This window comes from Molossus molossus, unplaced genomic scaffold (genome assembly GCF_014108415.1).
Source record: "Molossus molossus isolate mMolMol1 unplaced genomic scaffold, mMolMol1.p scaffold_m16_p_3, whole genome shotgun sequence".
In the NCBI taxonomy this organism is placed as follows: domain Eukaryota; kingdom Metazoa; phylum Chordata; class Mammalia; order Chiroptera; family Molossidae; genus Molossus; species Molossus molossus.
The window spans coordinates 1,521,577-1,548,582 of record NW_023425366.1 but is presented as its reverse complement, the minus strand read 5'-3'; the positions used below and the strand labels follow the sequence as shown (position 1 = coordinate 1,548,582).

At 55.9% G+C, this 27,006-nt stretch overlaps 1 protein-coding gene across 1 annotated transcript in view; it reads right to left on the bottom strand.

The window, feature by feature from the left end:
- Positions 1 to 318: 318 nt before the first annotated feature.
- Positions 319 to 27,006, bottom strand: part of ANKRD55 (ankyrin repeat domain 55) — a 74,281-nt gene continuing 47,593 nt past the window's right edge. The window contains exons 7-12 of the mRNA XM_036278794.1: positions 25,940 to 26,068; positions 20,291 to 20,475; positions 14,615 to 14,782; positions 10,892 to 11,553; positions 2,731 to 2,823; positions 319 to 422 (exon numbers count right to left, since the gene is read on the bottom strand). Of these exons, the coding sequence (XP_036134687.1) occupies positions 319 to 422; positions 2,731 to 2,823; positions 10,892 to 11,553; positions 14,615 to 14,782; positions 20,291 to 20,475; positions 25,940 to 26,068 (1,341 nt within the window). The remainder of the gene's footprint in view (positions 423 to 2,730; positions 2,824 to 10,891; positions 11,554 to 14,614; positions 14,783 to 20,290; positions 20,476 to 25,939; positions 26,069 to 27,006) is intronic.

Genomic DNA, 27,006 nt, shown 5'->3' with positions numbered 1-27,006 from the left:
AAATCACTCAGAAAGAAATAAAAATCGGTACACACATCACAAAGCCAAGCCACACAGCCAAGTGTCCCTGCTGACAACATAGTCTGGCATTTTATTTCGGCAGGTGGGAGTCACAGACACTCACGGCTTTCGACACGGGCACAGGCTAAGCTTCTCGGCGCTTACGTGAGGAATGTCTGATTTGGGAGAGAGTCTGGAGTTGTAAAACGGAACGGCGTAGAGAACGCAGCCGACGAGCTTAGCCTCTGTTCTCACAGACTGGAGCGCGCTCATCCTGGCCGGGGACGTAGGCAGCCTGTCCGCCCTCGGTGCCCGCCGTCAGTCCGCGTCGGCTGCCCTCTCGGCCGAGGCTGTGCTGGGACCGCGGTGGCTCGGGATGGCGGGGAGCACTCGGCTTGTTCGTAGAGGCTCTCCGGCTAGAACTGGGGTGGGGGACAGAGGGAGACACGTTCAGTTTGCTTCTCTCAGTCCCATGAGGAGCGGTGGTGGGAGAAATGTGTCTGAAGGAGGAGGGGGGCCATGTCTACGGAGCTTGTCTTGGTGAGGGCTAGGCTGAGGCAGAAAGCTGTGTGTGTGTGTGTGTGTGTGTGTGTGTGAGTGTGTGTGTGTGTGTGCCCGCGCGCGGAGGCTGACCACACAGAGTCATGGAGTCATGGATGTCAAATATGCACGACTACGAGCCAGGGCCAAGTGGGATCAGAACACGATGCAGCTGGGCACGCCTGGCACGGCTCTGCCCTGGGCGAGCCCCCCCGGACGGCTGAGTCCGCACCGGGCGCTCACAGGCCCCGGCATTTGTTTGCACTGTGTGTGCTTTTATGCAAACCTCAGCCAGGCTCGGGTTTCTCTTAGGAAAAGCATCCTGTGCCTTTCCATTTCTTTCTCACGGAGCTGAAGTGGACCAGAGATCTTTATCTTCCTGTCCCTGAGTGTGACTGTGCACAGCCAAGTTCCTGAGCCGTGCCGAGGAAACCCCCACTCGGCTTCCCTGAGCCCTGCCAGCATCAAAGGCTGAGTGAATAGAGTCTTTGTTTCGACGTCTCAGGCTAGTTTCTGCTTAGTGACAAGGCCGGGCTTGAATTTCATTCAGTGATCGAATTCACACCATCAGAAACCCTCACTTGGCACCGATCAGGAAGGGCAGGGGAAACGCTCTGTGAAGGGAGGGACCTCGCTGTCTGCTCCTCTTGTGACACATGGACACATCCCTGCACCTCTCCCTTCCCTTCCTGCCAAATGATAGGGTTGCACTAAGACCCCCTGGTCCATGGTTTTTACCTGGAGAGTTCTAGAACATTTGAGTGGTTCCCTCCACACCATAGCCCGGGGCAGAAAAGGCATCTTGGATTTTACTCCAGAAATCACTTGCCAAGTGTTTGCATTCTTTTCTCATTTATTTCTCCCAACAGTATCACCAGGTTGGCATTACTGTAAGAGGGCATGTGATGACTCAAGAATGAGAGGTTAGGGGACGTGCCCGGATGTGAGGGCAGCTCCTAAACCACTTACCCTCTGCGATTAAAGAGGAGTGGAGGGTGTGTGCTGGTGTGTGCACATGTCTGTGTGCCTGTGTATGCATGTGTGTGCATGCAATGCGTGTGTGCGTGTGTGCATGTACATATGTGCATGTCTATGTACATGTGTGCATGCGTGTCTGCGTGTGCACACACATGTCTGTGTGCATGCACATGTCTGTGTGTGCATGTCTCTGTGTGTGCATGTCTATGTACGTGTGTGTGCATGTCTGTGTGCATGCCTGTGTACATGTACATGTGTATATGCATGTCTCTCTGTGTGTGCACATGTCTGTGTGTGCATGTGTGTGTATGTCTGTGTGCATGTGCATGTGCGTGCATGTCTCTGTGTGTGTGTGTGTGCACGTGTGCATGTCTGTGTTGTGTGCGTGTGTATGTGCGCATGTCTGTGTGCGTACCTGGGTATATGTTACAACTGGGTGGCTGGGCTGGGAGAGGGAGGAAAGGAAGAACATCAGGATCCAGGAAGTGCTGGTTTTTCCATGAGGCAGCTGACAGCATCCTAGGGCTTTGCTCTTGGCTCTGTGATTTCTCTGTAAGTAGTGTTGGGTGAATCACACAGCCTCTCTGAGTTCAGTTTCCTCATCTGCATGATGGGGACATGAGAGGGCCTGCCTCAGATTGCAGGATTGCTGGGGGTGTGGCCCGAACTCTACTTTAGAATAAGCACCCCAGGCAATACTTTCAAACACTCAAACATGAAGTTCACTGGCTGAATAGAATCTACTGCTATTTTATACTGTGAGACAGTTTTGTATACAGTGTAACAAGTCAGCAATGCCAAGGCAACACTGAGGGACAGATCGACTCAATTATTCTCCCCTGCGTAGCAATGCACAGCCCGTGCCCACAAAGGTGGCAGACACCCCGCTCTGCTCTGTCCATCACAGTAAGGAGACCCATCCTAAGAGAAGGGTTTTTAAACACGTTTAAACATGTTGAGTAGTACACAGCAAAATAAACTCTGTTTTAGTTTTTGTAGCCCAGGCAGAAAAATTTCTCAAGGGAAGGAGTAACCTGCTTTTTAAATAAGTGTTACCCAGCCGACGACGCTTTGTGTACTCCAGTCTCCCATAACTGACCCTTTGGGTGCTCATGCCAACTTGAAAAATGATAGTAAGTGGAAGCAACCTTCAGTTGTGTCCCAGCGTGTCAACGCTTGCTGTGGAAGCGGAATACTATTGATAATACTTACATTTTTGGTCTGCCAGGGGAGCCAGGCTGTTGCGAGTGAAAGGAAGATCCCCGATTTTGGGTCTGTTTGGGGAGAGATGCTGAAAATTTTGTCCTGGGGAGAAACATATTTGCATCAATCATTTAAGACTCAACCAAATGCAAAGCAAAACATCCAGTGAAAAAAAGAATCATAAAAACTGTTAGAGAGCATACATTTAAGGCGCTAACAACAGAACAACAACAACACAATAATAATAACCACACTCAATTACATTTCTATTATATGCCAGTCACCTTAAATGAAAGGAAAAAGGTAGCAAAAGTCATTTCTGGCATGAGCTCGGTTAAATAAAAGTTTATGAACAAGCCCAGTCGGCCATCACCCTATACATAAAACTTAAAAGTTTGAGAAGTAAAATAGGGCGCAACCTACTACCCTGTCTGTGAGATGAGGGGGTGCTGAGTAGGGCACCTTCTTCTCCAGCCGTGTTTCCAGGCCTGGCTGAGGCCTTCAAGGAACACTGGGGCCCTCCCCAAGCCCCAGGTGGGTTCAGTGAGTGCTGGGGGCCGGGACAGCTGGGACTGCAGCCAGGTCGGACGGCCACCGCCCGAGCACATGGTGGTGCTGACAGCCTGGGCTAATGTGGACTCTCAGCCTGAAGCCACCTGCGCTGGCTCTCGGGAGCCTGCGGGCAATTCTCAGGAACCCGGGAGCGGTTGGCATCGTGCTGGTGGCTTGCCATGGCCACGGTGGAAGTATTTACACCCTGGAAATGGGCAAGCGCTGACGTTTCTCCTGAAGGCTAAGCTGGTAAATATCTGGCGACAAACTACTGGTTACCTGGAAATAGAAGGGGATACACAAGTTGTTGAAGTCCATTTTAGTTATTTATTGTTTTAAATCCTCACCCGAGGATAGTTTTCCATTTATTTTCAGACAAAGTGTGAGGGAGGGAGGGAGGGAGAGAGACATCGATGTGAAAGAGACACTTCAACGGGTTGCCTCTCGCACAGCCTCGACCAGGGCTGGGAACTGAAGCGCAACCAAGGTCCGTGCCCTTGACCGGAATTGAACCCGCAACTCTTTGGTCCGCAGGCCGACGCTCTAACCGCGGAGCCACACTGGCCAGGGCTGAAGTCCATGAAAAAGTTGGCCAGGTGGTGTGATGAGCAGGAGCTTGGGCTCTGGGGTCGGACAGGAACAGGCCGATGCCCAGCGTGGGCAGTGATAGTCCCCGTCCAACCCTCGATGTCCTCCATGTGAAATGGTGACAAGACCGAACATCTGTCCTTTCCAGTTGCCGTGGAGATGAAGCAGGGGAACGAGTAAAGAGCATTCGGTGCCAGGGCAACACCCTGAACACCAGCAGTGACCGTGGTTTCATCGCGGTGCACATACCGGTCTTTGCCTACAAGTCTACTGGGAGCCAGGTCACTGTGGCCGCCCTCGCGGGTTCACGTCATTTGTCCGGGCAGAGTGGTCCTTAGAACAGGAGTGGGGGAGGGGCGGATCCACCTGTCCTCCGTGGCAGGGAGTCCCCTGGGACAGCTGCAGGCCAGCCCTCCCAGTTGCGTCATTTGGTGACGATCGAACAGTTTCCCTTCTCCTTGGTGGACATTTGCCATTATATTTTTATTCCTTTAGACCTTGAAGGTCAAATAACTTCATCAGCCATTATTTAAAAAACAGAACAAAATCCTTCCTGAGTAGAATTACAGTCAAACCCATATCAGTTCATACCGTTAATGATCCATGAACATTTGAGCAGAAATTCGCAAAACCCAGAACTGACAGAGTGACAATTATGGGTATTTGTTAAGCACTTACTGTTTTATAAAAACGGCTAAATATTGTAGGCGTACTGTCATGTAACCTTGGCAGTCACCGTCCCTGGGAGAGACACTGTCATCGTCATCATCGTCATCGTCATCGTCGTCAACATCATCACCGTCGTCATCATCATCATCACCGTCATCATCATCATCACCACCGACACTGGAGTTCTCAGAGTGGTCAAGGTCACATCCTCGAGCCTGGGCTCCCACTCAGGCCTGTCTGACCCTAAAGGTCAAGCTGCCCGTCCTTCCCAGGAGCTGCCGCAGTGTTGGTAGGCGGGGGGGAGGGCAGGCGGGCTGTGGCTGTGCTGTGGGGTGAGGGGGAGGGGCAGGCGGGCTGTGGCCGTGCTGTGGGGTGAGGGGGAGGGGCAGGCGGGCTGTGGCCGTGCTGTGGGGTGAGGGGGAGGGGCAGGCGGGCTGTGGCCGTGCTGTGGGGTGAGGGGGAGGGGCAGGCGGGCTGTGGCCGTGGTGTGGGGGGGGGGGCAGGCGGGCTGTGGCCGTGGTGTGGGGGGAGGGGCAGGCAGGCTGTGGCCGTGGTGTGAGGGTGAGGGTGAGGGGCAGGCAGGCTGTGGCTGTGGTGTGGGGGGAGGGGGAGGGGCAGGCGGGCTGTGGCCGTGCTGTGGGGGAGGGGGAGGGGCAGGCGGGCTGTGGCCGTGGTGTGAGGGGGAGGGGGAGGGGCAGGCGGGCTGTGGCTGTGGTGTGGGGGGAGGGGGAGGGGCAGGCGGGCTGTGGCCGTGCTGTGGGGGAGGGGGAGGGGCAGGCGGGCTGTGGCCGGGGTGTGGGGGGAGGGGCAGGCGGGCTGTGGCCGGGGTGAGGGGGAGCGTAGTGTCCCGGACCCTGGCCGTCTGCTCTGTCTGAAGGACGGGGTGGAGCTGTGCACAGCCCATGGCCCTCTTTCCTGTCCCGCAGGCCGCTGGGTGCTCAGCTCTGGGCACAGGGTCAAGGAACAGTGTCCCAGAATGAGAAGGCAGGAGAGGTTTCCCCACTTACGCGTAAGAACCAGAAGTGAACGGAGGTTCCTCATCGTTAAAACCTGTAAATTCAGCCCTGGCCGGTTTGGCTCAGCGGTTAGAGCGTCGGCCTGTGGTCCGGAGAGACCCGGGTTCGGTTCCCGCTAAGGTCATGTACTTCGGTTGCAGTTTGTCCCCGGCCCTGGTTGGTCGTGCGGGTGGCAGCCACTCGATGTGTCCCTTCACGTCGATGTTTCTCTCTCTCTCTCCCTTCCTCTCTCTCCCTCCCACTCTATCTGTACAAAAAATGGAAAAATATCCTCGGGTGAGGAAAAAAAAAAAAACCTGTAAATTCAGCTCTCCTCGGTCACGTGTGGCCGAGTCCCTGAGGCAAGGTGCCCGGGGAGCTCACAGTGCATGCCGGGAGGGACGAGGGCCTGGTACCTTGAGGCCCCTCAGTGCGGTGAGAGCATCAGAGGAAGAGGGTCCAGAGACCTCACTTCCTCCAGCTCTGACCTTGGGCAGGGCGCTGACCTCTCTACCCGCCCTCCATTTATCTCTGGAATGGGCCAAAACTCCCCGCTGCAGGGAGCTAAGGGAAGAGCTACTCACGGCCTCAGAGGAGGCTCAGCTAGGTGGCCCTGTCCTTTCATTACGAGCGGAAGCAAAGGTCACTACTCCTACAGAGGTCAGAGGTCACGGGGACTTTTCCATCCAGGAGAGTTTTGAGCTGGTTCTTAAAAGAGTATAGGGCCCTGGTCGGTGTGGCTCAGTTGGTCTTGTGCACCAAAGGGTCGCCAGTTTGATTCCCGGTAAGGGCACATGCCCAGGTGGTAGGTTTGGTCCCCAGTTGAGGTGCATGTGGGAGGTGGTCGATCCATGTTCCCCTTCACATCGACGTTTCTCTCCCTCAAACAAAGGCGTCACGAAGGGAGAAGGCACAGGCCACAGAGGGACTGAGAGACGCTGGAGGAACTGTTCCGGGGACTGCGGAGGGGCAGCTGGGCAGGTGCAGGGGCGAGGGCGGGAGGGAGGCCAGCCACGTGGGGGGCTCCCCTCTGTCCCGGGCAGGTGCAGAGCCCCTGATGGGAGGGAACGAGGGCGCACAGGATCAGACCATGTGGGCGGAGAGAGCGTTGTTGCTGGGGTGGCCAAGAAAACTCTGGAGAAGGAAGTTCTCTCTTGAGAAAGTTCTCACTTTCCTTGTGACCAGGCTTGTGCAGAACCAGGCCGGCGGCCAACGCCACAGAGCTTCTGTCACGCCACAGAGCTTTCTGTTCCATTTTCTCTGGACGCGCTCGCGGTGTCGGCTCTGACCCTCACCAGGGCACGGCTGCCTGGCGCTCCCTGCCTGGCACACGACATCTCGCGAGGGCCAGGACGCACCACTCCAGCTACAGGCTCGGCTGCTGGTGCAAGCCGGGGCCGGGGATCCGCTCCCCGAGGCAGCAACTCGAGCCGGTGTTATTGCTACTGAACGCGGGGCCAGAGGCCCCAAGCCCTGTCCAAGCTCCAGCCAGGCTCGTAGGCCCAACTGCGCTAGCACGTGCTCTCCCCCACCCGGGAGCTCGGAGCGGCGCCCCGCGCTCCCGCCGCCAGACCCATGGAGCTGCCAGCCACCCTCGGAAGTCCCCAGCGTAGTCCGGGAGCCTCGGCGGGTCTCAGATCACCACTTCACAACGGTGAGACCTGTCACGAAAGTACAATCCACAGGCAGGGAAGTCTTTTCCTTTCGGGGGAGACGCTATAATCTCTGAGAAAATCGCACTGTGGGTCCTTGCTGAGCGTCCCGACAAACCGGACTTTGACATTCCAGAGACTTCCTTGCCACGGCTACAGCTTCCTGTTTGGGAGATCTGGGTTCGAGTTCTGAGTAGGGCAGTGACGGGGTTGCAGCACTTGGAGCAAACTGTGTTCACTTTTCTAGGCCCCGTGATCATCCCTGGGAAGGCCCATGAGACCAAACGGTCCCAGCGCTGATCCAGAGGGTGAAGAACTGCGGCCCGGGGAGATGCGTCTGCTTTATGGATCAGCGCTCGTCCAGGAAGACGGAGCCCTCGCTAAGTCTTTGAGACAGGAGTCATTTTTCATACAAAAAATTGGTTATACTGGTGCGAGAAATGCTGAGAAGCCCAGCACAGCCCAGGGTAGAAGGGTGACCCGGACATGAGTCACAGCAGGAAGTCACCAGCACCTTTAGGCTGGAGGGTCAGGGGAAGAGATGGTCTCACCAAGGCCAGGAACATGTTAGAGCCAGCCCCACAGAGGGCGGGGCTGCGAGAGGGCGCTGGGGGGGGGGGCAGGGCCCCCCGTGGGAGATTCCATAGCAAGCAGACGGATGCTCTGTAGAACCACATGGCTCCTCTCTCCCCCCTGCTCCTCCTTCCCACCTGTGTCTCTGGGTTCTTGGCCCAAAGTACGGGGAAGCAGCTGGCGAGGGGGCTGGGAGGGGCAGTTCCTGGAGATTCTGCACAGAGCAGCAGGGGACGACCAGGTCCCGGGCATCGGGTCTGCAGTCAGTCCACAGGGCATCGGGCCTGGCCCAGGAGAAAATACCAAGTGTGTGTCCAGTATTGTTCAAGTCACTGCTCTAAGTCCTTCACATGCGTCAGCGAATTTAATCGTCACAGCGACACCCACTCGAGGACTCTGGTTCCTCCCGTCTTTCCTGAGGAGGAAAGAAAGGCTCGAGAAATAAGTAACAGAAGTAGGTGGAGAGCCAGCACCTGAACCCAGACAGTGTGGCTTTGAACCATTAGCCGCTGGAGATGCTGCCTCTTGATACATTAGGACACTTAATAGCTATTTCATGAATGAGAGAATGACTGAGGTTCTTCCCATGAAAACACCCTATGATCTTGCACTGAAACAGGAGAAGGAAATCAGGTTGAAGTCAGATACGCAAACATTGTAGCAAATCTGTATCCCTTAAAGCTCGTGAACAGGCTGCAGACTGTTAGGAGGGTTCTCTTAATCATGACTCAGTTGCCTCCAATGGCTGCTAGTTATCCGCGTCAGAAACAGTGGTGGAGAAAAATAAATGCTTCCATACGGGAACACTAGTAATTTCAGACTCCCTTGGAGGATTCGATTTCTCCTTTTCTGCTGTTCGACCCAGGAGTCTTCAAGTTGCTTCCGTGGAAAAGTGAAGCAAATCCTCAAACCACATTGATTGCGGTTCCTTCTACTTCAGATATTGTGGGAGGTTTTAGAAGGCACACGTAACAGAATCCGGATTCTCTAGCCAACGCCTGCCCTCTGTTCTCTGTTTTGGATGGACAGCCATGTGCCCGGCTAAAGACCACAGTTCTCAGCCTCCCTTGCAGCTAGGTGTGGCCATGTGCCTGGAGTTCTGACTAATGCCACACAAGCAGGCGTGCGGGACCTGATGGGAGATGACTCCTGATGGAGCTGATTCAGCTGGGGGAGGTCATTGTTCCCTCTCCTTACTTCCTCCTGTGAAATCCACTGGCAGGGAGGGAGCCTGGGTCTCCGGTGGTCACGGAGGCATTGACACCCCAGGAACAACCTGCCTCACCTTCTTTCACCCCAGACCAATGAACTTCTGTGTTGTTTGAGCGACTGTCCCTTTGGGTGTCTGTTCAGGTAGCTGAAGCCACTGACTTCGAAGGTAGAAAAGACAACCCAAGGCTGTCTTGGCGACAGAAAAAGAACAAGACTTTCAAAAATTTAAAAAGATTTCCAAAGAGAAAGTACTAGCAGGACAGGACCGACTCCAGGAAGCAGGCTGGGTCGAGCCCTGGGACCACCGGTGTCAAAGATGACAGACCCCCCCTTCCCTTCCTGCCACAACAGCAAAGACATGGCCCAGGCCACCGGCCAGACGCCGCAGTGCTCGGTGCGGGAAGTAAGCGGACTTCTCCCCAGACACCAGGCGATAGCTTTCGTGTGCTCAGCCACGTCTGTCCGCGTGGGTGAGGGAGCACGGCCACGTCACAGGCGTCACACACCAGGCACACGCAAGTGAGTGCGGAAGCCAGGCTCACACTGCTGTGGGGGGAACACAACGTCCTCTTGGTCTTTTGTGCCGCTACTTTGAACAGAAATATGGGTTCAAGAATGAATGGTGCCCCTCACGCTGCTGTGAGAAAGACAACCCAGCCCTGGCCGGTTTGGCTCAGTGGCTGGAGCGTCGGCCCATGGATCAATGAGTCGCGGGTTCAATTCCGGTCAAGGACACGTACCTCGGTTGTGATTCATCCCTGTCCCTGGTTGGGTCATGCGGGAGGCAGCCACTCGATGTGTCCCTTTCACGTCAATGTTTCTCTCTCTTGCTCTCTCTCCCTCCCACTCTATCTGAACAAAAGTGGAAAAATGTCTTCGGGTGAGGATTAAAAATATAAATAAATACATTTAAAGAAAGAAAGACAACTCAGCAGCACACTGATGAGAACAACTACTCAACAGCCGGTCAGCTGGGCCCGACCGTGGATCGTCCGTCCACGTGGTGTCCAACGGGCACGTGGACCCTCACATCAGCCAGGTATCCCCAAGTGAGAATTTGGGTTCAGTCTTGACAGATTTTTCAATTTCTCAAGAGATGCTAGAATTTTGGATTTGGGGGTAAAACTTCATGATTTTTAAATATCAGTGACAATCACTTGGGAATAAACATGGTGCGGTGGTCGAAAGCCCATCTTGGTGCTCCAGCCTCTTAAATGAGGATTTAAATAATGGTAAATGTCAGCGTGCAAGGGGGAACACACACACATCTACTCGTATGCATGGGCATTCTTTAGCGTGGCACATTTATTTAAAGGGGGATATAGACATAGTGCACATAAATACATGTGTGTGCATAAAATATCTCTGGAAAAGAAACGGAAGTTAGCAACACTGATGACGCTGAGGGTGAAGGGGGTGAAGGGTGCGAGGCGACGAGGACGAGGCCGGAGGGAGAACTGCCCCCCGGGGGCGTGTGGAGCCTGGAGTGTGGAAGTGGGACTGCGCCCCCTTTCCGCGTGGGAACATCGGGCACTGGAATGCGGACGGCCCCTCTGGCTTGAAAACAGTCACGCAAACAAACCCAGCCCTCAGAATCGCCCACCCACATCCCCACCCACCGCCGAGAATCCGGCTGGCGGCTGGCGCCATGTCCCTGCCCTGACATGCTGGTCACCCCTCAAGGCTGGGAAGGGGAGAAGACGAGTTTTACTCAGCATTGCTCTCAGGGGAAAGGCAGCCTGTTCCACAGCCTGCAGTTCCTGACCCCGGTGGACGCAGGGACAAAGGGGACGGGATGCCCAGCCTGTCCTGGCCCCTGCCCTCTGGGCGCTGACACTCTGCTTCCTCCTCCGAGGAGACAGGCCTCCAGAGAGCTGCCCGGAAGGACGGACGGACGGACGGACGAGGAAGCGGAAGCAAGGCCCTTACCTGAGGGTGGGCTGTGCAGATGAGGAAGGTGTGGAGGCCCCGAGGCGGCCCAGTGCCTGGACGTGCCGGTGAACAACCTGTCCAGCAGCTTCTCGGGGGAGGGCCCGGTCCACGCCTTGGGGAGGCCCTGGCCGGAATGCCCTCTCCAGGGGTGGTCCAGCAGGGCCTGTCTGCCGGTCCCGTGGTTCAGTAAGTCCTGCTCACTCTGGGTTTTCTGAGATCTCGGGGTCACGAGCTGGGTACCAGGGCCCAGGCCAGCCCGGGGGGCAGCCCCGTGGGAGGCCCTCAGGAAGTTGTTGCCCAGGGTGATGGGCGGGAGGCTGTGCGTTCTGATTGGTGGAAGCCCCTGCCGGGCCAGAGGCCTCCTCTCCGCCAAGAGGTATTTTGAATTCCCTGAGGTCTTCTTTGTGAAGTTGACCATAGCCACCTGGTCCTCAGGCTGTTCTTGGCAGTCGGTCTCCGCGATGCTGTCAAAGGTGGTGATGATGTCATCGACTTCCGAGGTGGGCTCCCCCCTGAGCCCGTCCCCTCCGGGGTCCTTCGGAGAGGCCCGCCGCTCATCCTTCCTGTTTTTGCCAAAGATCTGGTTGAGCACGCCGAATCGCCCCTCCTTCTTGCGGGGCCTGCTGTTCTGGGAAGGAGGGGGTCGAGCAGGCTCTGTCCTGTAAGAGAACAGGATGGACAGGAGGTTAGCGAGTCCCGGCCACCTGCTCGGGCAGGCGTTCCAGACCCACCGGACACCCGAGAGCCCTCCCTGGTCTAAGGCGAGATGTCAAAACTCCGGACCCACAACCAGAGCAGCGATTCCCAGCCCGCCTGTGGCAGAATTTCTACAACACACAGCATCCAAGGCAGGGAGCTGGCCTCCCCTCCCTTAGACAGCACATGAGAGACAGCGGCCAACACAGCAATAGCCGTAGGTGTGAATGGATCAAAATTGGGCCTATGTTTGGTCAGAGAGGCAGAAATAGAATCCATTTTGGTGTGCCTTGGAAGTTGAGCGATCCGTGTCGTGAGACGGCAAAGGGGGAAGCTCGCTGGTCCAGGCAGAGGGGCTTCCATGACCCCGCCTGCGCTCTCCCAGGGGGACATGTCTTAGCTACTGTCGCTCGTTCCCCAGAGCCGGCCTTTCGAAATGTAGCCCTGGACGGTCTGTTTTCACCAGGGAAATCTACGCGGGACGGGCTGCGAGGGGAGCTTTCGGTCCAGGTGACCAGGCCGAGCGCCTGGTCCGGGGGTTAAAACGCTATTCACGATAATGTCAAGATGCGACGATCTTCGTCACAGGGCTGCTCTTGTCAGGGGGTGAAGCTGGGCTGGTGGGGCCTCCGGACACGGCACCAATACACTCGTGCCACCAAGGCTGTCCCCAACCGTAATCACGTCCGGCGAAGGCTGTCACTTTTATTAGGTATCGACCCTCAAGTACACGCTTTCTGACAAGAGGAAGTGCTCATGAGCAGTCCGCCTACATGCTCAGCTCTGACGGCTGTTCTGAGGGACAGCCCTCGCCGGCGCACCTGACACATGTGCAAGGGACGCCATTCTCACGACTTCCAGACACTGGGTGGTTGTTCTGAGCGGGACAGCCACAGAGTTTCTCAAAAACGAACAGAGTGAGCCCGTTGTTTCAAGCTAAACGATCATAGGAATTGTTGCCAGCGACAAAAGTCTAGCTCGAGCAAACATTTGGATTCTGGGAAAGGTGGCCACGCTGTGAGCTCGCTGGCCCCCCACGCAGAAGGCCTTTCGGGCGGTTTCCGCGCTGATATGAGCCAACGAGAGTTTTTCAGTATCGTATGATGAAATGTGTCCTTTGGAAGATACTCGAAACTAAGTGAGCAGATACTTTCCAAAGGACCAGGGCAAGGTATTACAAAGTCACGCGTGGGGACGAAAGGACTTGACTGAAACAGAGTCGGATGGCATACTGGTTTGGTGACAGTCACACTGCCTCTAACCTGTAGGAACACCCAGTGGTGTCACACTCAAGTATTCACCGTGATCTGAAAGGCTGCTGAGGGAGTTCCTCGTCTAGCGAGATGCTTCTGTGTGGACTGACTGTGTACACGCTCGTCCACCACACGGAGCCCACGGAGCCCACGGAGCACACAGAGCACATGGAGCCCACGAAGCACATGGAGCCCACGGGGCCCAAGAAGCCCATGGAGCCCATGGAGTGCACAGAGCCCACGGAGCCCACGGAGCCCACGGAGCCCATGGAGCCCACGGAGCCCACGGAGCCCACGGAGCCCACGGAGCCCACGGAGCCCATGGAGCCCAGGGAGCCCACGGAGCCCATGGAGCGCACAGAGCCCACGGAGCCCATGGAGCCCACAGAGCCCACGAAGCCCACAGAGCCCATGGAGCCCATGGAGTGCACAGAGCCCATGGAGCCCACGGAGCGCACAGAGCCCACGGAGCCCATGGAGCCCACGGAGCCCACGGAGCCCACGGAGCCCACGGAGCCCATGGAGCCCACGGAGCCCACAGAGCCCATGGAGCCCACGGAGCTCACAGAGCCCATGGAGCCCACGGAGCTCACAGAGTGCACGAAGCCCACGGAGCGCACGGAGCCCACAGAGCTCACAGAGCCCACGGAGCGCACGGAGCCCACAGAGCTCACAGAGCCCATGGAGCCCACAGAGCTCACGGAGCCCACGGAGCCCACGCAGAAGCAGTAGGGATCTAGCTGGACTCACGGAAACTTCTGTTAGATCGAACCATGATGCTCTTCTCATTACAATAGCATCACTTTCTGTTTTGAATAACAGATTAGTTCAACTAATAGTATGGCATTTATGTTACCATGTAAATATAAAGGGTTTATTATTACTTTTAAAGGAACAACTAAATAAATATTTCACTATAAAGTCTCAGTTCTCATTTTTAATGCCATAAATAGTGATTGCGGTAACTCACATGAACAAAAGCTCTCTGGGGCTCCCCATAATTTTTGAGAGTGTGAAGGGCCCTAAGAATAAAAGGGTTGACAGCTGCTGCTTAAGGAGAATAGGTTGAGACAACCTGGCGTCAAGGGAAGAGGAAAGGGAGAGTTTGACGGCCAGTAAACGGCTCTGGCCAGCGTGGCTCAGGTGGTTGGACGCTGGCCTGTGCACCTAAAGGTCACTGGTTCGATTCCTGGCGAAGGGTGTGCGGGAGGCAGCCGATGGATGCTTTGCTCTCACATTGATGTTTCTCTCTCTCTCTCTCCCCCTCTTCCTCTCTCTCTAAAAATCAATTTAAAAAATCTTTAAAAAAATACAGACAGGCCCTGGCTGGTTTGGCTCAGCAGTTAGAGCGCTGGCCCACGGACCAGAGAGTCCCCGGTTCGGTTCCCACTAAGGGCACGTACCTCAGTTGCAGTTTGTCCCCGGCCTCGGTTGGGGTCGTGTGAGTGGCAACCAGTCAATGTGTCTCTCTCACATCGATGTTTCTCTCTCTCCCCACCCCCCACCTGCTGTATCTGAGGATAAATGCAAAAGTGTCCTCGGGTGAGGATAAAAAAACACACACAGAAAGGCCCGTGAATGTCGACTAGATGGGCTCACCCTCACCGCGACCACGTTGCTCCAGAGCCAAGCACACGTCACTCTGCTTCAATAACAGCAAACACCGTCATCAACTTACTGCTGGTTTTGCCCCTCGGAAATTTAGCACATTTTATCCAGTTCGATCAATCTTTGAAAGGAAGAGAAAAGCAGGTGTCCCTGCCGCGCTCACCTGCTCTCCTGGGAGAGGAGCTGGGCACAGGCCTCGTGGCCGCAGTACAGGGCGTAGGCCAGGGGGGCGCTCTCGTTGACGTCGCGCAGGTTGCTGTCCACACCCAGGTCCAGCAGTGACCGCACGCACTCCACCTTCCCTGCAGCCGCCGCCCAGTGCAGAGGTGTCCTGGAACCGCGAGGAGGAACAACACAGGCGCTGAGCACATGTGCGGGACAGGCGGCTTCGCGGGCGTGGGAAGACATGTTGCTGTTTACTGCGGAAACCGTGTGTGTTAAAGGGGCCTCGGGTGATCGTGTTCTTGTGGGTGGGCCTCTCTGCTAGTCTAAATGTTCCCCAGCCTCCCTTTTTTTCTCTGGCCTTCCGGAGAATTTCCTAGAAGAGGAAGTTGTGGGTCAAAGAGGATGACCAATGATGAAGCTCTTTATGCTTCATGCCAAACAGCCTTCCAAGAAGCCTGACTCAACTTACCCTCTGACCAGCTGGGTCCCGAGTCCTTTAAAATCTTTGCCAGTTTGGTAGGCAAACTGGCAAGATGATACTTCACTGTTGTTTTCTTTTATATTGACTTAGTGGTGGGGTTGAACTTTCGAAATACATGTTTATTTTTCATTTGAGTTGCTTCCTTGACGTGACTCAATGAACTCTGCCCCTTTTCTCTTAGATTGCTGGCTTTTCTTACCAATTTTTATGGGCTTTGTACCTGTGAAATGTATCACTCTTTTATAGGATATGCTTATGCAAATATTTTCTCTAGTTTTTTACTTGACTTAAGTTTTTAGTGATTTCCCATACAAATTTTTAAAATATACTCAGATTTAACTACCTTTTCATTTTTTGTTTCTTTCATGATTTATGCTTAGAAAGTCCTGGCTGCAGAAGGTAAATAAACATTCATCAGTATTTAAGGCTTTATTAAAATGCAAAACCAGTGTTTTCTTAGTAAAATGAAAAAAATAAAAGCCAGACTTGGAGAAAATACTTGCAAACGCGTCTCCACCGAAGGGCTTCTATTCAGACTGTATAAAACCTATCATAACTAAGTAAGAAAATACACAAGCCCTTTTTACAAATGAGCAAAAGATCAGAACAGACACATCACCAAAGAAGATGCATGAGCGAGTGGTAAACAGACACACAGGTGCTCAATGACGCTTGAAATCAGGAAAATGCAAATGAAAACCACAAGGAAATACCAGTACATGCCTATTCAAATGGCCACAATTAAAACCAGAAAACCGAGGATCCCCTGGCACGGCCAAGTGCCAGTCAGGACACGGAGCAGCTCCCACTCGGACACACTGCTGGTCGGGCTGCCAAACGGTAACGGCCACTCTGGAGAACAGCGGCCAGTTCCTCGGCAGTTAGACACGCTCACCTGTGAGCATGCGGCCTCACCTCTGGAGACCAGGTAGCCAGAGGAAGGAGAAGTGTGCGCGGGAACACCTGGGCGTGAATGTTTATAGCAACATTATTCATAATTGCCCCAGACTGGAAACAATGTAACACCCTTTGCCAGGAGAATGCATCAGCAAACTAGTTCATCCGCCCAGCGGAGTGAATCTCAGCCACCGAGACCAGCCTGCGTGGACCCCACCGAGGGATCTCGAAGCAGCCTGCTGACCTCACTAGTCCCCGAAGAGTTACACGCTGGCCGCTTGCAGGCACGCGGCGTCCTGGAAGAGGCGATCCGCACGAGGGGCCGTCGGTGCCAGAGCCTTGGGTGAAGGTTATACGCAGACGGCCTGCGCCGAAGATGGAGCTGCTCCGAACCTGTCTGTGGTGGTGGCGTGAGTCTATACACGTGCTAAATCTCATAACTGTATACCAAAAAAGGTACACTGGACTGATGTAAAATTTTTAAAAATCAACGTTTTCTTCTGTATTTATTCGTGTTTAAAAAAATTGCACATGGCTTGTACGTGTTGGTATGTGGGTGAGGTGTGGAGCCAAGCTGACTGTTTTTCCGATGACAGAGCCAGCTTTCTCAACACCCCTCATCAGTGTGGAGGGCTCGCACTGGGTCCTGACCCACGCGAGACTCTGCCTCCTCTCTCCCCCTGCAGAAGGTGTGTGCTGCTGCCCGCTCAGCCTCGGGGCAGGATGAGCAGGAGAATCAGACGAACACCGTCCTTCTGCTTCCAGAGCCAAGCCGGACCTGACAGCAGGTCTGCAGCGGTGTCCCCAGGGGCAGAAGGACCGCCCTCGGCTGTCCCAGCGCAGGCAGAGGAGCAGCAAGGACCACTGGGCCCAGAGCAAAGGGACCAGAACTCGCTTCCCTGGCTGAGCTCCGGGAAGCAGGGCAAGGACGTCTGTGCGGCTGTCCCGCCAGTGGGACCCCAGAAGGTGAAGGGGGGCACGGGGAAGAGGGCCTTCCTGTAAATGGGGCTTCCCATGAAGAGACTGGCTGGTCTTCCTGTCAGTGGCTGAGCAGGATCAACCCTGGAGAAGGGTGAGCACGGGCAGGCTCTCCTTGCTGCCCGCGGGGGCCTCGCCTGGCCCCTCGGTGTTCTTGGGCGGGGCAGTAGGGCAGGAGGAGCAGGGCCCAGCTGGGCTCTCCGTGAAGGGGCTGGGGACTCAGTGTCGGGTGCAGCTATGCCCCAGTGTCCAGAGTCCCCGTGTGTAGGTTGTATACCCCGTCCACCAAACGCCCTCCGCCATGGGATGCTATGAGCAGCAACTTGAGAGCCCTGAATAGGACCATCTGTTTTGTCAGTCTGAATGCGTGGCAGGTATGATGTACCGGCCTCACCTGAACAAGGTTGGCGAGGCTCTGTGAGGAAGCGCTGAGGGCTGACTACCCCTGAAGGGTACCGTGTCGAAAGCGCTCTGTTCAGAAGACAAGGTACAAGCCTTGGCTTATTTGCTGATCACATGAGAGAAGTCTCCAGACAATATTTATTATGAAACTAGATGGGACCCCGGCCAGATCGCCTCCTCATGTTTGGAGAATGTATTGCCAATAAATGCAGTCGGAGGATTGGACCACAGTCCAGCCAGATGGGCTGACACATGACAGCAGGCTTGGAGCACGGTGCAACACCCCTTTGTGACAACTTCTGAGGCTGACTGCTTTCATTCGTCTGACCATCGTCTGGAAGAAGAGGGCCCAGTGAACCGGAAACTGAACCGGGTTTGCAGAGAAACACGGGAGCGTCGAGGTCATGCCTACCTAATACAGTCTTCGCAGGCAATCTGCTGTGTCCGATTTCAGGTCACCTGAGCTGTAGCTCCTTTCTTCTCTCTCAGCCTCAGGCCCAAGAGGAACTACAGCCCAGGGACTCTCCTGCCACATAGACTGGCCTCAGCGCTCACGGTGAGGGTGGCGGTCGGGGAGCACGATGCACAGGGTTGAGCTGCGGTGATGAAGTAAGCTGTGACGTCAGGCCACGATGGGAGCAAGCAGCAGTATTGGTTGAGGGACCCGTAGCCAGGGAGTGACTCATGGAACCGGTAAACTTCCCTGCAGAATCCCAGAAATGAGTAGGGAGAACCTGGTAAAAGACTATCCTCCCCGAAGACACATGAGTTGGGTATAAAAGGAAAACGTGACCTCACCGGCTGATGAGATTTGGGACATTTAAGCTCCTCTGGGTTCTGGGTTCTATGCCATCGATTGTAGGCTCAAACCACCACGCTTCAAATGTCACCGGTTCATGATGTATTTTAACATCCAGGAAGACTAGTTTCCCCCACGTTTTCCCTCATCCTCTTTTTAAAAATCACTGCCTCATTTTCCTTCCCGCAAAAACTCTCTCTCCACCAGGAGAGAGAAGAAGGAAAGGGAAGTCACAGTCCCTGCAGTGGCTCATGGCACTAAGGCCTCACAATAGTTTGAAAAATTATACTGTGAACGCAAGCTCACAGTTTCGATGTGAAGGTGTAGCTGCCTGATGCCGAAAACAGGGACAAACAGGGCGGGGTGCGCAGGGCACCGGCCGGGGCGTCATGCTGGCGCGGACAGGAGGCTCCCTGGAGAGCTCACTTCACCCGGACCCTGGCCACCCCACCTTCTGCACCGGTTTCTTCTCTCAGTTTCACTCCCTCCTCAATGCCCGGGGACCGGGCTTTCTTTGCTCGGTGTGTGACAGCACAAAACGGGAAGTGTTCTCTCCAGAGCTGGTTCTAGAGCTGTTTGGAAGCAGGCCGACTTTCGGCAGCCCTCCTTCAAGAAGGGGTCCTGCCTCCCTTCTGGAGCACCGTTCTCCGGGGCTGAGGTCCTTGTTCCCACCTGCTCTCCTGAGAGGTCTGCTTTCAGGGCGGCAGACTTTGGTTTTCACAGAAGCCAGGCTGTGGGCCACCTCCAGCTTCTACACTACGTGCAGCTCAAGAATGCGTTCCCTTGTGTCCCAAGGACTTCAGGTGTCCCAGAGTCTCTGAAATCAGCACGAGTAAGTGGCTGACTTTGCACTTCAACTCAAGAGGGCGAGGAACCACTTGTAATATAATAAACCTTATACTTTTTCCCAACAGTCTTAGTCTTTGTTATGTTCCTCTATCTTCACTGACCCGTGCTCAGCTAACAAAGGTGGGCCAAGCAGGTGTGGACGCGCTGAGAGCTGACTCAGCGGAGGGGCTGTGGGGAGAGCCCTCTGCTCGGAGGACAGGGGGACAGGCCTTGGCTTAGCAGCTGATCACTCCTGAGTCAAGTCTCTTCCCTTTCTGGGCCCAGCTTCCTGTCCTACGCCAATACCTCTTCATTGACTTAAAAAAAAAAAAAAAGCCCAGGAGGGTCCCCTCTGATTCTGAATACAGAGTCTCTGTTATGCTCTTGTCTGGATAACACACCTTATTGACTCTATGATGTAACTCAGGAATGAAGAAGAAAGTAAAACTTATGGTTAAGAACAAACAGCTCAGCCCCGGCCGGTTTGGCTCTGTGGTTAGAGTCTGCACACTGAAGTGTTGCAGGTTTGATTTCCAGTCAAGGGCACATACCTGGGTTGCAGGTTCGATTCCTGGCCTGGTTGGGGTGCATGCAGGAGGCAACCAATCAATGTGTCCCTTTCATATCGATGTTTCTCTTTCCCTCCGCCCCCCTCCCTCCCTCCCTATCTAAAAATCAATGGAAAATGCATGTAGTGATGATTTTAAAAAAAAGAACAGAACAGAACAGAAAGCTCACACAGCAGGAAGCTGACAGAAAGCTCTGAGACAGCGTGAGGACAGCGTGAGGACAGTGTGGGGACAGTGTGGGGACAGCATGAGGACAGTGTGGGGACAGCATGAGGACAGTGTGGGGACAGTGTGGGGACAGCATGGGGACAGCGTGAGGACAGCGTGGGGACAGCGTGGGGACAGCGTGGGGACAGTGTGAGGACAGCATGAGGACAGTGTGGGGACAGTGTGAGGACAGTGTGGGGACAGCATGGGGACAGCGTGGGGATAGCGTGGGGACAGCGTGGGGACAGCGTGAGGACAGTGTGGGGACAGTGTGGGGACAGCGTGGGGTCAGTGTGGGGACAGTGTGGGGACAGTGTGAGGACAGTGTGGGGACAGTGGGAGGACAGTGTGGGGACAGCATGGGGACAGTGTGGGGACAGTGTGAGGACAGCCGCGCTCCGGGTCTCTCCCAGCTGCGTCCTCTGCCCGGAGCAGGGGTCTGCGCTGCCCGTGTGCTCTTGCTGCAGCACACGGTCCGAGAGGACCCTCCTTGGACGTGGGGCCCACGGGCACCTGTCGTCCATGTCCAGAGCCTGCAGGTTGCACTCGGGGACTCTGGCCAGCTCGGCGATGATGTCACTGAAGCCGGCAGCCGCGGCCATGTGCACGCACGTCCTCCCGCTCTCGTCGTCACAGTTGATGATGGACGGGGCCCGGTGGTGGCTCAGGATGATGGCGCACAGGACCCTGCTTCCGCTCTGGAAAACAGGAAGGGCAGCACGTGACGGACAAGCCCGTGGCTCCCAGCCTGTGGCTCCCGGTCCGTCCAGAGGAAGCCACAGCAGGACAGCTCCGGAGGAGGAAAACTAGATACATTGTATCAGATCTGCCACCTCTGCAGACGGGTGTCCTGTGCAGCCAAGTTGTCTCCCAGAACCAGGGACCAAGGAGGACTTAGATTAATTAACTGACAGACAGCAGGGCCGGAGGGAAGGTCGGGCCACCCAGACGACGACTTGCTCATCAAACCTATTTACTCACCGTGGTGCACAAACTTGGCCCCAGAGCCGCGATTTCCAGCTGCTGCCATGAGTTTGCAGACATGCACCCCCTGACTGTTTAGTCGGGGGCACTGACCTCTTTCCCCTCAGGTGGGCACATAAAAAATGACGGCAGCCAACACAGCAACAGCTGTCTAGTGTGACCGAATCAGAATTATATCTGTTTTTATTTTCTTTTTGGTCAGATCGGCCAAAAAAGACATCTTTTTGTGTGCTGCGGATTTTAGTGATTCCCTGCTGTGCGGTGAGACAAAAGAGGTTGAAAATCGCAGCCGAGAACCCAGCCGAGTGCATTTTAACGTTAACGAAACGAGGAGATGAGTACTGACTGGTGGCCTCCTGAGGCCCGAGTGGTCCTCAGCAGTCACACTGCTACACATGGCATGAAATGTAATCACTGGAAAACCCCTGTGAAAGAAGGTGGACCACGAAACCAAGCAGCGAATCGTGAAGAAACAGAGCCAACAAGGGGAGAAGGAAAGAGTTGGTCACGTCTCCGTGGGTCGTGTTCTGTGCGGGTCCATGACGGCCTCCTACCTTGTTTTAAACCCTCAGTGGAGTATATGTTTTGCTTCTTTAAAAATCGGTTTGAGAGAGAGAGAGAGAGAGAGAGAGAGAGAGAGAGAGAGAGAGAGATTGGTTGCCTCCTGTAAGAGCCCTGGGATCAAACCTGCAACCTGGGTATGTGCCCTCACGGAGAATCAAACCTGCCACCTTCGGTGCACAGGACGACGCTCCAACCCCTGAGCCACACGGGCCGGGCCGGGCCTCTTCCCGTCCATCCAGAGGGAGGCTCTTCTGCCCTGAGGTCAGCGGCCCGCCCACCGGCTCCTCCGCAGCTTGAAGGAGCAGATGCCAGGCCTGGCGCCGGGTCAAATATCAAGCATCAGACTGAAAAATCAAGCACAGCAAAGCACCTGTATTTAAGGTGCTACTAAACCCTCCCTGGCCAGTGAGAGAGGTCCTAGGTTCATGTTTCACCAGGGACATCTTCGCTTGCAGATGCTTCCTGATATCTGTGGACAGACAATTCACATCATTCACTAGCGTTTTCATTTTCTCAACGAGTTCATGGCGAGGCCCTGTCACTGTGCACAGGGTCCTGTGGGAGAACGCAGGTCCCCAGGAGGCATGACGAGCTGGCAGGAACTGGAGCCGCCACAGGGCGGGGAGCCGGGCGGGCCGGGCGCAGGGAGAGACGGCAGCTGGTGTTGAAAGCTGCGGCTCTGGTCACACTGCGCAGGCGCCGGAGGGTAACCTTGGCTTCCTGCTGCGTTCTTCCCGCCGTCGGTGTGTCTGGGCCTGGGCCGTGGGTGAGAACCTGGTCACTGGCACAGCTCCGTGGAACAGCACAGGCCTTCCGCTGGCCCTTCCTCTGGTCCAGCGCAGTCTGAGTGATCCCGGCTCTCCACAGGCCCGTTACTCACAGGGCCTGGCACCCTGCGCCCGCGGTGTGCTTCCGGGGTCTCGGGGACAGTGGCTGACGCCCAGTCGGAAGCCTCTTGCTGGCCAAGGGCCGGGCACTCGACGCTGTCCATTCTGAGCCCACAGTTTGTGGGGTCCGGGGCAGACTGAAAACGCGGAGCTCCTGTTCACACGGCAGGAAACGCCCTCCAACTTCACGCGGTCTCGTCCCGCCTTCCACAGCGGCTTTTATTTATTTTTATCCTCACCCGAGGACATTTTTCCATTTTTTTGTTCAGGTCGAGTGGGAGGGAGAGAGAGGAACAGAAAGAGAGAGAGACAGAAAAAAACATCGATGTGAAAGGGACGCATCGAGTGGTTGCCACCCGCACGACCAACCAGGGCCGGGGACAAACTGCAACCGAGGTACATGCCCTTAGCGGGAACTGAACCCGGGTCTCCCTGGACCGCAGGCCGATGCTCCCACTGCTGAGCCAAACCGGCCAGGGTCTCACAGCGGCTTTTATGTGCTGTGGGGTATCGCGCTCCTCGGGCTGGGGGGCATCACCACAGCACAGACCCTCAGAGGCGCCCGCCCCATCTTGTCTGGTGACTTGGCTCATGGTTGATCTGGACCCCCGGTCTGTGCCAGGGCGGCAGGGAGGCGGGACTGTGCGCCGAGGCTTCGTGGTCCGATCCGACTTTGCTCACAGAACACACATGCGAGGTGTCATTATACTGACGAAAATGTCCAGACGGCAACCACAGAGCAGCACAGCCCAGGCTCGGGGCTCCCTTGTACGCGTGGGGCGTGTGGGGGCCGCACTGGCCGATGCCCACGAAGCGGTCCCTGCCCCAGGGTCTCCTCCTCTCACACCCTCCGCCCTCCAGCCGTCCTTCCTCTCGCGGTGACCTTGACATAACTGGGTCAAGGTGACGGCTCACTGAACACACCTAAGCGTCCAGGGAGGCTTCACCCACTTCTCTGAGATTCTTCTGCCGGATGTCGCTGAAACACATTGTCCTGATGTCTAAAATACACCGAAAACAACCGAGATGCCCCTCCCAAATCCTTCAAAGAGGACTGGCCATGGGGAAGGAAAACAGAAGCAAAAAGAGGCGCGGCTCCTTGCCTTCCCTGTCTGCGTCCCTGCTTCGGGGAGGGGCGCAGGAATCCCGGTGGCCGAGGCGCGGGGCCGCAGCTCCCAGCCCTGACTGAAGGACAGAGCCTGCTCCCCGAAAGCCCTCCCTCCTCCCCTGACCCTGCAAGAGGCAGAGTGCCCGGGGGGCTGCTGCCCAGGACCCCTCGGGAGCTGGGGCACCCCTGGGGTGGGCGCCGAGGCAGGTCTCTTCTTGCTCCTGTGCTGTTTGCGAGGCTCACCCAGGAGCTTTCTGCCCAAGGCCTCTCGTTCCAGAGACACAATGTCTCTGTGTCTGTCTCCCGGCGCCCCTCCTCAGATCCGGTTCAACTAGCTGCGCAGGTCGCGGCGCATCACTACTTCTCTGGACTAGTGCAGACACTCTCACCCCTATCCTCCCTCCACGATGCCTTCTGTTCTGAATTCTGCCCCTTTGCCCCTCCACCTTTGGGGTGGTCACGGGTCTGCAGTGCGGAACTAGACAGAGCTGTGGACTCCTTGCTCAGAGAAATGTGTGCTGCCCACGCCCACGCCCACACACAGTGACCCACACTGCCGCAGGGCCCCCACAGGGGTCTGGCCGGGCCACCTGCTACTCCGACGCAAATACTCGCAAGGTGCCCAAGAAGCATCACTCAGTGATTGAGTAAACGGACGAGCGGAGTGCAACACCCACACAAAATCACGGTCCACATGCAAGGTCCGCGTGGGTCCAGAAAAGGCTCAGTGCCTCCTGCTATGAATCCATGGGTCACAGCGGTGCCCCAGCTGCACAGCACCTCTCCTGGGGGAGGGGAAGCGTTAAAACAATCTCCGTGCCCGGGCTCCACCCTGAACCACAGATCGAAACTCTGAGGGTGCGGGGCCTGGGTTTCAGGACTTTGCACACTCGCCCACTGATTCCAAGGAGCAAACAGGACCGACGTCGATGGAGTTGGTTAGAAGCACTGAAAGTGTTTGGGGCCGGTGGAGGCGACTAAAACCAGCCTGGTTCAGCTCACAGTGTGCCCAGAGTTGGCACAGAATGACAGCAGCCACGGTTGGAGGGCCAAAAATAGAGCAGTTTCTAAATCACTGGTCTCCCCCGACCTCAGCCACATATTTCAGCCCTGAAAGTACCAGGTGCCCGTGTGTGGTACATGAAAACACCTGAGTGCCACCCCTGTGGGTGGGCAGAGGCTCCTCTGATAAGCAGCTGCAGCTGCTCAGCACGGTGCCCTTCCCGGCTGACGGGAGTTACAGGGGGTCCATGTGCGGCGCCGGGAGACAGGCGGCTGGCAGGCCTACCGAAAGGCGCCCAGTGCCACTGTCTGCCAGGGACGGAAGGGGTAGCTCCTGCCTGGTCATCCCCTTGTGAAGAGAGACGTTCAGTCCTCGCCACCCGCTGCTCTTCCTTCTCTTTGTTTCCAGTTTCTGCTCTGGGACGGCCTCTGGGGCCGCTCTGACTTCGTGGCTGTGTTCTGATGCAGAGCCCCTGGGAGGGTGACGCGGGGACACGACCATTCAGTATGGAATTCAGGGTCACCGGAGGGCTCTGCTTTGGAGGGTTCAAAAAGAAGAAGGGAGTCGTGGTCCAAAGATTTGAAGGGGCATTCTTAGTAAATCTTTGAAGGTTTGTCTTGGTGTGCAGTGAGCCGTGGTGAGCAGAGAGAGAGCGAGGGGTGTGTGTCTGTGACTGTGTGTCTGTGTGTGAGTGCATATGTGTGTGTGTGTGACCGTGTGTGTTAATGTGTTTGATTATGTGTTAGTGTTTGTGTGTAAGTGAGTGTGTGTGACTGTGTGTGAGTGTTAGTGTATGGGAGTGAGTGTGTGTGTGAAGGTGTGTGAGTGTGACGGTGAGTGTTAGTGTGTGACTGTGTGTTAGTGTGTGTAAGTGTGAGTGTTAGTGTGTATGTGTGTGTTAGTGTGAGTGTGTGTTAGTATGTATGAGTGAGTGTATGAGTGTAAGTGTGTGAGTGTGTAAGTGTGTGTGAGTGGGTGACTGCATGAATGTGAGTGGGTTAGGGTGCGTGACTCTGAGTGTGTGAGTGTGTGGCTGTGTGAGTGTGTGTGACTGTGTGTGAGTGTTACTGTGTGTGTGAGTGTGTGTGTGTGAGTGTGAGTGTGTGAGTGAGTGTGAGTGAGTGAATGTGAGTGAGTGAGTGTGTGAGTGAGTTGAGTGTGTGAGTGAGTGTGAGTGTGTGAGTGAGTGTGGGTGAGTGAGTGTGGGTGAGTGTGTGTGAGTGTGTGTGAGTGAGTGTGAGTGAATGAGTGTGGGTGAGTGTGAGTGTGTGAGTGAGTGTGAGTGTGTGTGAGTGAGTGTGTGAGCAACTGTGAGTGTGTGAGTGTGCGAGTGAGTGTGTGAGTGTGAGTGAGTGAGTGTGAGTGTGACAGCCAAGGCAGGTTCTGCCCGGTGGTCTGTAGCTCTGCCCTCGGAGTCTGGGCAGGGTTTCCTCTCAACAATGGATGTCCCCAGATCCCCCGAAGTGACTGGTTGGCTCTGCCCCAGCCCTGAGTGGAAGGGGGACACTGTGACCCGAACTTCCTCACACAGGAAACCCACGTCAGTGTTCAGGCTGCACCTTTGGTCACCCCACCCCCAGGCCTGGTACCCCCAGGGCGCTGTTCACGAGCCCTACCTGGACTGCCCAGTGCAGAGCCGTCTTGAAGTCTTTGTCCACAAGGGTGGGGTCTGCCCCCTTCTTCAGCAGCATCTGGGTGTGTTGAGGCCGGTTGTGGAAAGCAGCCCAGTGCAGGGGTGTCATTCCCTACGAAACCAAATCAGAGGGCAGAGATGAGCACGGGCTCCCCGGGAGGAAGCCGAGTCCACCCTTCCTCCCCGGGCCAGAGGCACCAGCTGACGTGCTGGTGGCTGCCTGTCGTCCCTCCATTCTCCAGATCGCCCGCTGGGCACACCTTCACTGAGCTCCGCTCTGCGGAGGACGCGGCAGGGGATCACCCGCTGGGCACACCTTCACTGAGCTCCGCTCTGCGGAGGACGCGGCAGGGGATCAGAGGAACAAGATCCCTGCCCTCGTGGGAAGGGTAGTGGGGGGAGGACCACAGACAGCAAAGGCACGCACATGAGCCAAGGGCGTTTTCAGATTGTTGAATACTACAGAGAACGACAGATTGCCGAACAGGAGCAACCCCGGGGCAGGGCCGTGACGAGGGCCTCTGCGCCCCGGGTGGGGACGAGGACAGCAAGCGGCGGTTCCCGGAGGCAGGCTGGGACGCGGTGCCCACCAGTAGGCAGCGCACTGCCTGTTTTCCTGTAGGACCCGGTTTCTACAGCTGAGACAGGGAAAGAGCAGAGGATCGTGAATGAGCACACGGATACACGCAGGGATGAGGCGGGGAGGGCCGCCGGGTGTGCGGCTGGAGCAGGAGGCAGAGGCCGGTCCTGGGACTGTGGGCTGGGGGATGCCGACCCTGCGTAAGGGGTCTGGGTTGCAGTCCCAGGTTGTGGGGACAGTGCCGGGTCTTAAGCGGACGTTGACAGGACCGGACCGGCGCAGCTGGGGAGCCAGCACTGCGCGGCAGCTTGGAGAACTGATGCGGATGAGTCAGCCTGGTGAATCCTGGTTTCTCTCAGAGTTTAAGGTCATATTCTTGAGGCATCATTTAATAAGAAAGTGAACTCGCGATGGCCCTCTCCTCGCCCACGCCTCTCGAGTACGTGAAATTTTTCTGCAATGACTGGATG